Source organism: Saimiri boliviensis, chromosome 1, assembly GCF_048565385.1.
Source record: "Saimiri boliviensis isolate mSaiBol1 chromosome 1, mSaiBol1.pri, whole genome shotgun sequence".
Lineage (NCBI taxonomy): Eukaryota > Metazoa > Chordata > Mammalia > Primates > Cebidae > Saimiri > Saimiri boliviensis.
In genome coordinates this window covers 69,061,005-69,070,940 of record NC_133449.1, presented here as the reverse complement: position 1 = coordinate 69,070,940, position 9,936 = coordinate 69,061,005, and the positions used below count along the sequence as shown (strand labels likewise).

Genomic DNA, 9,936 nt, shown 5'->3' with positions numbered 1-9,936 from the left:
CGGGCTAGGAAAGGAAAAGGAGGGATAAAAGGGCTAGAGAGAATGGAGAGGTGGTCATGGAAAAAGAAAGTACGTGGGAAGAAGTAAGGAGTAAGAAAACATGCACCGCTCACTTGAGAATGATAAGGACAGGAGATTTATCCCCGAAGCCTGGAAGGCCCCCGCCCCCGCCGCACTCCCACGGGTCCCACGCGTGCTGTCGCTGCTTTTGTCCACAAGGTGGCAGCCTTTGAACTTTCTTCCCTGTAGGAACGAGAAAGGGGGGCAGAGAGGAAGGAGAGAAGGCAAAGCACTCCCCCCATCAAGAACAATTTGAAAACCCATCCCATCGTATTTAAAATCTGGGACAAAGAACCGTCCGGACGGAACTCCTTCCATTGCAAAACCTCGGCGCGGCCTCGGGAGCGTCCCGGCGGCCCCCGCCCGGAGCAGCCCCTTTAAAGAAGCAGAGGACCGGATTGGGATCCTTGAAACCCGAAACCCAGAAACGGCATCGGAGCGGAAACCAGAGCGAAAATCTTGAACTCCTCCAGACAATTGCTTCCGGGGAGTCGCGAGGGAGCGAGGGGGAATAAAGGACCCGCGACGAGGGGCCCGCGGATGGCGCGTCCCTGAGGGTCGTGGCGAGTTCGTGGAGCGTGGGAAGGAGCGGACCCTGCTCTCCCCGGGCTGCGGGCCATGGCCACGGCGGAGCGGAGAGCCCTAGGCATCGGCGTCCAGTGGCTCTCTTTGGCCACTCTGGTGCTCATCTGCGCCGGGCACGGGCACGGGGGACGCAGGGAGGATGGGGGTCCAGCCTGCTACGGCGGATTCGACCTGTACTTCATTTTGGACAAGTAAGTGCCGCGACTTGTCCTCCCACCCCAGGCTAAGTGGGCAAAGATGCTTTCGCCCCGGCCGGGCTCGCGGGCAGGGTCGCCTGGGGACAGGCGCGCATCTATCTCCAAGGGCGCAGGGCAACCGCGGCAGGCGGCAGCGGAGCGCTGCTCCTTTGTTGGGGCGCACTCCGCCCAGCCTCGGCTCCAGCGCCCGCAGCCAAGGTGACGCCGCTTGCTCGGAAGGGGACAGACTTCTTTTCTGCCTTGCTTTCTGTGTCCCAGGAGCGTGCCAGGGGCTTGGAGGATGCTATTGTCTCGCTGAGTTTCTGTGACTCCCTCCGGTGTTGGTGGGAAAGGCTTGCTTACCAAAGAAAGACAGAACTTGCAGACACTCCTAAAGTTAGAGGCTTGGGCATGTTTAAGTCAATCGGCTCATTTATTTTTATTTTTATTTTTATTTTTATTTATTTATTTATTTTTGAAACGTTGCTCCTCGGAAGGCATTACCTTTACTCGTAATCATATAATGCATGCTTCTCACGGAGCACTGAGTGAAAAATGAAAGGCAGGGTTTCTTAACCTTGGCACTTCTGAGATTGAATCCTAGTAATGCTATGTGGTGGGGGCTGTCCCATGCGTTGTAGTATGTTTAGCAGGATCCTTAGCCTCTGGCCACTGGATGCCAGTAACATCTCCCACCCCCTACTCCTTCTCTATTAGTGGTGACTAGTAAAAATGCCTCCAGACACTGCCCAATGTCCCTCCCTCTCGACTTGAGAACCCCAGATGTAGGTGAATTCAAGGTTTTGGCCGTTTGACTGGTGGGCTACCAGGGAGGTGCAGGAGCCCTGGTTTCCTTGCAAAAAAAAAAAAAAAAATGGATAATGGTTAGGTTTTAGGATTTGTTCAAGGGAGAGCTGAATTCTGACCAATGAAGCATTTCCCAAATCCCCATAGGTTTGCCAACCCACAGTCACCCAAGGAAGCTTCATGCTATCTGCTGAAAACCAGCTTCAACAATAAAAGCCCCTCATAGAAGATCCGTGCTCATTAAAACTGAGTGAGCTCTCCAGTGCCAGGGGAGGCGCTTTGCTGTTACAATGGTGGGGAGATGGATTTCACAGACTGGAAAGTATTTAGGAGTTGGAAAAAGAGTCCTGCAAAATAAGCTGGCTAGCTAGACACCAAATGTGCTTTGCAGTTGCCCCTGGAGTTTGATTTTTCCGTAAAGGCTGTTTTGAACTCCAGATTCTTTGGATGAAAAGTGAGATTTCTTTTCTGCAGATTTATGAGAAGGTGGATACTGAAAATATGCTCCAGAGCTAAGGAATGGAATTTCTTTTGTTACTTCTAGTAGCTAGGAGCGCCAGCTCACAGACTCGGAGACAGTGCCTGAAAACAGTCGGAGGTGCTCCTCATTCGTGCTTTTTAAAAGAGCAATTCAGAATGATATTCAGGAATATATGGGGAAAAAAAAAAGACAGAATCACCATGTCTCTGAATGGATGACTGTAGGGATACTACAGAGTTATGGATACTGTAGACATAACCAGTTTTCCCCAATTTAGAAATTGAATTCAACTTTTCAGTCAACGTTCTGAAAGGGTTTGTTTTGATTATAAGAATTTTACAAAATGATTCTAGGCTTATCTTAGAAAAAAAAAAAACAGTAAAAAGGGCTGAAACATTTTGGAAAAGAATAATGAAGACATTCTCTCCATCTCTCCAAATATTAAAATGTATTACTATGTAAATTAATAAAAACAGGATGGTAAAGACCAAATAGGTGGATAGAGTAGAAAATCTAAAAAGACAAGTACGTGTAGATCCAAGTACATGTAAACATTTAGTGGAATTTCAAATCAGTATATAATGATTCATTTTTTTTTAAAAAAATGGTTCTTGGACAAGTGATTGATAATATGGGAAAGGAAAAGGTTAGGTTTATACTTTACACACCATACACAAAAATAAATTTCAGAAAGATTGAAAATCTAAATATTTAAAATGAAATGATGAAAGAACTAGAAGATAATTTAGATAAATATTACTGTAACCTTGTATTTAGAGCTTTTGAAGCATGACAAGGCAGAAACCATAAATGAAAATAGAGATTTGAATATACTACAACTTTACACTTCTATAAATGAAAAATAAGCAATGAAAAATAAGTTACAGCAACTTTTGTCACATGAATTCCTCTCTAAACATTGATTTCCATATATAAAAAGTAGTAAAAGAAAAATCCTGATAGGAAATAGCCTAAATGTGTAATTCACAAGAGAAAAAATGTGAAAGTCCATAAATCAACTAAAAAGATCATTATTAATAAAAAAAATGAAAAAATCAAACTATAATTTTTATCAGATTGACAAAAGCTTTTAGAGGATTACAATAATCAGTACTGGCCAATTTGCAGGAGGTAGGCACTGTCATCTCTTACTAGGGAAAATGTAAATTGGTACAGTCTTTCTAGACTTGCGCTGTCCAGTAGAACTTTCTAGGATGGTGGAAAAGTTCTATGTCTGTGCAGTTCAGTACAGTAGCTACTAGCCATATGTAAATTGAGCACTTGAAATGTAACTAGTGCCATTAAGGAAGTTAAGTTTTAATTTTCTTCAAGTTTAACTAACCTGAACTTTAATAGCCACATGTGGCTACCGTACTGGATAGTGCAGACAAGAAGATAATTTGGCAACATGTATATCAAATGCCTTTAAAAAATGAGGGGTCTACCTTTCCATCCAACAATTTCATGTCCTAAAGAAAAAATCCAAATAGTCACAAAGAAGTACCTATATGTATGTTTATGGAGGTGATGTTTATAATAAAAAGCTGAGGATTACATGTGTCTAATAACAGGGGATTTACTAAGGTATGATATAGGTATAGTATTGAACATACATTGCATGCTATACATGCTTGTAAGCTATTTTAAGAGAAATATGTAATTCTTACTATATATGTTTAGATGAAAATGCAATTGCTAAACATCATCTGCATTATGATTCTGTTTTAAAAAGTTAAACACACACATGTGTATGTCTCTATTTACCAATATGGTAGTAGTATTTGTCTCTAGCAGGTAGAATTTTAAATTCTGTTTATGTTTTTCTTAATTTTCAAACTTTTCTGTAATGAACATATATTACTTTTATATTCAACAAAACTAAGTTATTTTGAATTTTTAAAAAAATCATGTCAAGTGGGTCTCTAACCAGCGTGCTGACTTCCAAGCCCCTTGCTATTATAAAGGATGCTACTGCTTTTATATTTAATCCTGGAGTAAATTTCTAAATGCACCATAGGATTCTTTGAAGCACACCTGGGACCCAAAAATGCTCCAGGAAAAAAATGGTGGAGAGACCCTCACAGACATTCAGGTGGATGCCTCTGACTTCCTTTAGCTCTTCGATGGCTGGAAGAGAAGGATATTTTTGTGCTGAATGAAAAACTTGCTAGAACTTGGTGTGATAGTACACACACCACTAGCTTACCATTGGGATCCAGGCTAATTTATGAGATTGATGAGTCCAGAGCTGGGGGGTGGACCGAAAGGCAGTGGTAGCAAACAGGCCCCTGGGTGGTCCCGAAAGACATGATCTTCTCTCCTCGAAAGAACCTCCTCACACAGTGCTGTCCAGCACCCAACCACAGCCAGAGTGGAAACTGAAAAAATGCTGACTCATTTTTTCCTTGGGCTTTTTAGATCCTTTGGCTGGCAAGACACTGTCTACAGTCTGAAACCGAGGGATCATAGGGGACTGAATCCACCATTCTTCTCCCAATCCCTGAAACTCCCTTTTCCCCAGCAACTGGTTTTCTTTTCCATGACATTAAATCTCAGCTCATTTCAGCTTTAAGCAGGCTGCATCTCTGGCCTGGAGGGAACCCAGATTATACATTTAATGGAACATCATGTTTTCTCAACCAGGAGCAAAGACTTCATAATGATAACCTAGAAAATACCACAGTAACACAATAGGGCATTATTAGCGGCTTTGGCGACTGGGCTGGTGGACTGGGCTGCACAAGGCTTTATACTGATGGAATTTCATGTTCACTTAAACATGCTTTTCTGGTTATAGTCAGGAAAAATAGATTGCTGGGAATTCGATCAGGGATTTGAAAAGTTAGATTTGGAAGGCTCTGTTCAACAAAAAGCAAAGAAGCAGCTAGCCTCTTTTAAGTCTTCCAGGGGATCTTCCAAGATGAGTGCACCCATTTAACCAACGCACTGACATGACTGCACCTTTCCTCTCTCACAGCACCCCCACCCTCTGTTATTACAGTATATGTTTACGTATTAACATATTGGCCTATTTTACATGGAGCTATTAGTCACTTGAATGGAGAAAGTGGATTCTGCATCATGAATCTCAAGTGGCTAGCTATGTTATGTGTACCCTAAAGACTTAAAAAAGAGAATGTGGGAAGGAGAGCAGGAGGAATGGAGATGGTGGGCTGGAGGGGAGGAGTAAATGCTGAGCAGCTTTATTTATAGGACTTTCCAAAGCCACTGCCCGTCATTCATTTTCTGCACCTAATAAATCCTTATGTGTCTAAAGGCCCTCCACAGGCTCACCATGTGCTCCTTCCCCTTGAGATCCCCAGAATCCCAGGCCACTTCCCTTCTGTTCGGCACCAATTTTCTCTTTCTTCCACTGTATAAAGGTACTCCATGTTGCCACTCCCCCAGAGTTCCAACCATAGCACCCACAACTGGGTGATGCCCTGGTGGTGCTGATCTCCAGGACCACTGTTATATATTGTACTGCAGGGACAGGATCATCAGACAGATATTTATAGCATTAGACGGGAAACTTCACCATCAAGTATAATACTGGCATTTTTTTTTTCTGGGAAAATGTCTTCTGAGTTCCCAACTACTTAACTTAAACAAGCAATACTGGATTGGGAACTTGCGTGAGCCTTGCAGACTCATACTCTCTTACAAGGGTCCCAAAGACAACCTTGTTTGGTAGGTAGGGCAAGCGTGACTGTGCCTAACTTGAAGATAAATGGACTTTGTTCAGTCCACTGGGTTAAGTGACTTGCCCATGGACCTAGGATTAGATCACAACAGAGCCAGGACAGTGTCTGCCCTTGACTCCCACACCAGCTCTTTCCACTCATCTTCCCTGTACAGTTGGACCATAATGAGAAGCACATGGCAATACAACTGGAGGAACTGGGTGGATTCCAGGAATTAAAAATCCCTGCATCAGAGTTTCAGTAAATTGTGGTGCATAAGGCAATTAAGGTTACTTAACTGAGGAGCTACTACGCTGCTGTTAAATCAGCTGCAGTTGACAGAAAGTATCAGGAACTCCAACCCCCTGCAACCCCAGAGAAATGCTCCAGAAATCTGGGGGGTTAGTTGCTGAGTCAGACTTTAAGGGCATTTGATTGTGATAAATTAGTAATTTGTTCAGATTGAACCTGATGGAAAAGAGAAATTGAAGTCTGTAAATGTGCTAAAACACACAGATGTAGCTTGTTTTCAGAAATGAATTGGAAGATGGCTTAGTGTCTGCAAAATTGGCTCTGAATAGAAAGCAAAGAGTTCAATAGAAGGCACCTTGAAGATGCTACAATAATGTATTTTTTATTTTTTGCATTTTAATTCACATAAATCTTGTGTATTTATTGTAAATTTCATTTCTAAGTATTTGGTCATTTGGTTATTGTAATGGGAAATTTTCTTCCATTTTAACTTTTAACTTGTTTGCTCTTATATATAGGATAGAACTATCTGTGTTGATTTTGTTGTGAATTATTTTCTTGTTTCAAATAATTTCCTAGTTGATTCTCTTGGGTTTTCTGGATACATAATCATATAATCTGCAAATAACAATTTTATCTCCTCTTTTCTCATTTCATACTCTAATTTCTTTTTTTCAACGTTGAAGTTCGGGGGTGCATACAAACCTGCACATCCTGCATATGTACCCCTGAACGTAAAAGAAATTACATGAACATGTGTCATGGGGGTTTGTTGTACAGATTATTTTATCACCTAGGTATTAAGCCTAGTACCTGTTAGTTATTTTTCCTGATCCTCTCCCTCCTGTCACCTTCCACCCTCCAACTGGCCCTGGTGTCAGTTGTTCCCCATTATGTGTCAATGTGTTTTCATCATTTAGCACCCACTTGTAAGTGAGAACATTTGGTATTTGATTTTCGGTTCCTGAGTTAGTTTTCTAAGGATAATGGCCTCCAGCTCCATCCATGTTCCTGCAAAGGACATGATCTCCTTCTTTTTTTATGGCTGCATAGAATTCCATGATGTCTGTGTACCACATTTTCTTTATCCAGTCTATCATTGATGAGCATTTAGGTTGATTCCATGTCTTTGCTATTGTGAATAGTGCTACAATGAACATACGCATGCGTCTTTATAATAGCACAATTTATATTCCTTTGGGTATATATCCAGTAATGAGATTGCTGGATCGAATGGTATTTCTGTTTTTAGGTCTTTAAGGAATTGCCGCACTATCTTTTACAATAACCATTTTAAAGGGCATCAGAAAAAAAGTTACCAGGGGCCAGGAATTTCATTTATTTATTTATTTATTTTATTGAGATGGACTTGATGCTTGGTTTTAAATGTTCCTGCCTTTAGGTTCCACCTTTCAGGAGGGCCTTTTAAGCCAGTTGGTAGAACTGCCTGCAAATCAGATGCTTTGGCATATGGGTCAAAAGTAAAAATAAATTAGGCAAAAGTGTTTTGTTTTGTGTTTCTGTCTGGGTCAGCCAAGTAACTACCTCTACTTTCCTTAGCTGTGGAGACCTGGTTAAATTCAGTGTCAAGCAGAGAATAGAATCCAGGAGTGTTGGAGGAAGGCACCTGTCCCAAGATAACCTGTAATTATGTCCAAATGCTAAAGGACTCCTAGTGGTCCAGAAACAAATTCTGGGATCAGTTAGGGAGACTTGGCTGTCACATAAATGCAAATCGGATTTGCTCTACGCTAATTTAGAACGTGTGTCTCTTTTTGGTGTGCAGCCAAGAGACTGGACCTCGCCTCTGCCACTGATTACTCTGCAATAAAAGACAAAGAAAATATTTGAACATTTCTTGACATGTTTTTCAGACATGTCAGGTTCATACTGAAAAAGTAATTAGATTTCTCCAATTTGACTCAGCAGATTCTTCCATTCATTTGGCATAGATGCTATACTCAAATTTGATCACAAGGGTATACACCAATACAGGCATGGATAAAACAATGCCTATTGCAAGCTATGTCCTGTCCTGGGAGGAGCAAGAAATCCCAAATAAACAGGAAGAAGTCCCAGGCTATCAGCCTTTTATGGAGAAATGTGTTAGAAAGACTCTAGGTTGCCAAAACTAAAGGCTCCAGTGAGGATTTGGGGCAGGGGCCAATAAAAGGCAATTTTAGATCAATAAGAAATAAGAAGTAACATTTACTGAGCCCTTACTACCTGCCAGACATTATAGTAAACACTTTGCCCATATGATCCTGTTTAGTGTTTACAATGTCCATAAGGTCTGTACAGTCATCATTACCATTTCACACATGAGGAAACCGAGGTTTAGAGAGGTTAGCCAAGATCAATCTAAGTGGTGAAGCTAAGCCTCAAACCCAAGCCACTCTGACTCATGATCTACGCACAAAATCAAAAAGAATCTAAATATGCAAAAGAACATCAAATCAACCAGGCAAGTTCAGGTTATGCTGTGGTGACAAACAACCCCTGAATCTCAGTTACACAAACAATGAAGTTTTATTCTCAGCATATACTACATGTCTGATAGGGGTCAGCGGGGCTCTGCTTATGGTGGTAGTTTTGGGAGCCAGGCTGGTGGAAACTCCTTCCTGACACCTGCTGCCACCATCAAGGCTGTGAGGGAAGAGAATGCTAGATGATGTCTCACTGGCCATGAAATGCTCCAGCCAGAAGTGACATGCATCCTTCTACTCATAGCCTATTGGTCAGAACTGGGCACATAGCCTCACTCTATGGAAAAAGACTTGAAAAATAATCCTCCCGTGTGCCCAGATGGAAGGGAAAGCCAGATATGGAAGGACAATAAAAGCTTCTACTGAAAATGTATAATTATAGCTTGCTTTGGCTTGAATAAGCAAAGAAGTAGCCATTGAGAGAAAATAAAGAGATAAGACTTTGGGGGAAAGTTCAGTTTTGAGCCATGTCTTGGATATACAGCGTTCACCAACCTAGAACTACAGTCAGACGTGATGTTTCGAATATGCCTAAGAGGCAATGATAGCCCCTGCACTTTTCCTTCCTTGCCCATTCTCCCCATACTTTAGATGAAATATGCAGTGAGGTGGGCGGGGGATTACATTAGATTAAATGGAAAACAGAAATGGAGATTTGACAGGCTTTCCTGCCACCTAAGTATTACATGAATATATTTGAAGGATAAAACTCTCTTCTTCCATCGTTTATGGAATATGAGGAAATTGAAAGGCTGGGGAAAGACAGCAGCCCATGCAACACAGACCACTGAAGCAGCAGAGCTCAGAGGATGCTCATATACTGCAGGGGCTGACTGAGAGTTTGAATCAAGAATATATGAGCTCCAACTAGTGCTTCTCAATGAGGGCGCCGTTGGCACTTTTGGTGGCACAGTGTTTCGTTGTGATGGACTGTAGGATGCTTTAGTGTTCCTCATCCTTGCTTTCTAAATACCATTAGCCTTTCTAGTCACTGTGATGACCAATAAATAACAGCCTCTACACTTATTTCTAAGGGTGGTACCACCTTGGTTGATAACTCCTGACTAAAAGAAAGCAGAGCAGAGCAGGGCATGACATTGACATTGATTTCTAGCACCCAAGAACCACATGTGAGCATTTGTCTGAAGAAAGAAATTGGGAGGCTTCCATGATAAGAGATCCAGTGGAAATTGTAGACCTTGGGAATGAATATGCTAAACTAGTGGTTCTCAACCAAGGGCCAGATCAGAGGGCTGAGGCAGACTTGTGTATTTTGGAAAAGGTTCCCAGGTGATTCTGATTCAGGTTCCTTCCTCAGTAAGTTATGAGACTGAACACGAAGACAAGAAAAGCGGCCCCATAATGATGGCTCATACTCACAGCCTTATGATGAGGATATGGCTGAG

At 42.0% G+C, this 9,936-nt stretch overlaps 1 protein-coding gene across 4 annotated transcripts in view; it reads left to right on the top strand.

Annotated features, from left to right (window-relative positions):
• Nucleotides 1-326: 326 nt before the first annotated feature.
• ANTXR1 (ANTXR cell adhesion molecule 1) overlaps nt 327-9,936 on the top strand; it is a 266,805-nt gene continuing 257,195 nt past the window's right edge. For all 4 annotated transcript variants that reach the window (XM_003922664.4, XM_074398773.1, XM_074398788.1 and 1 more), the window contains exon 1: nt 327-836. In XM_003922664.4, coding sequence (XP_003922713.1) covers nt 679-836 — 158 coding nt within the window. In that variant the 5' untranslated portion in view covers nt 327-678. The remainder of the gene's footprint in view (nt 837-9,936) is intronic.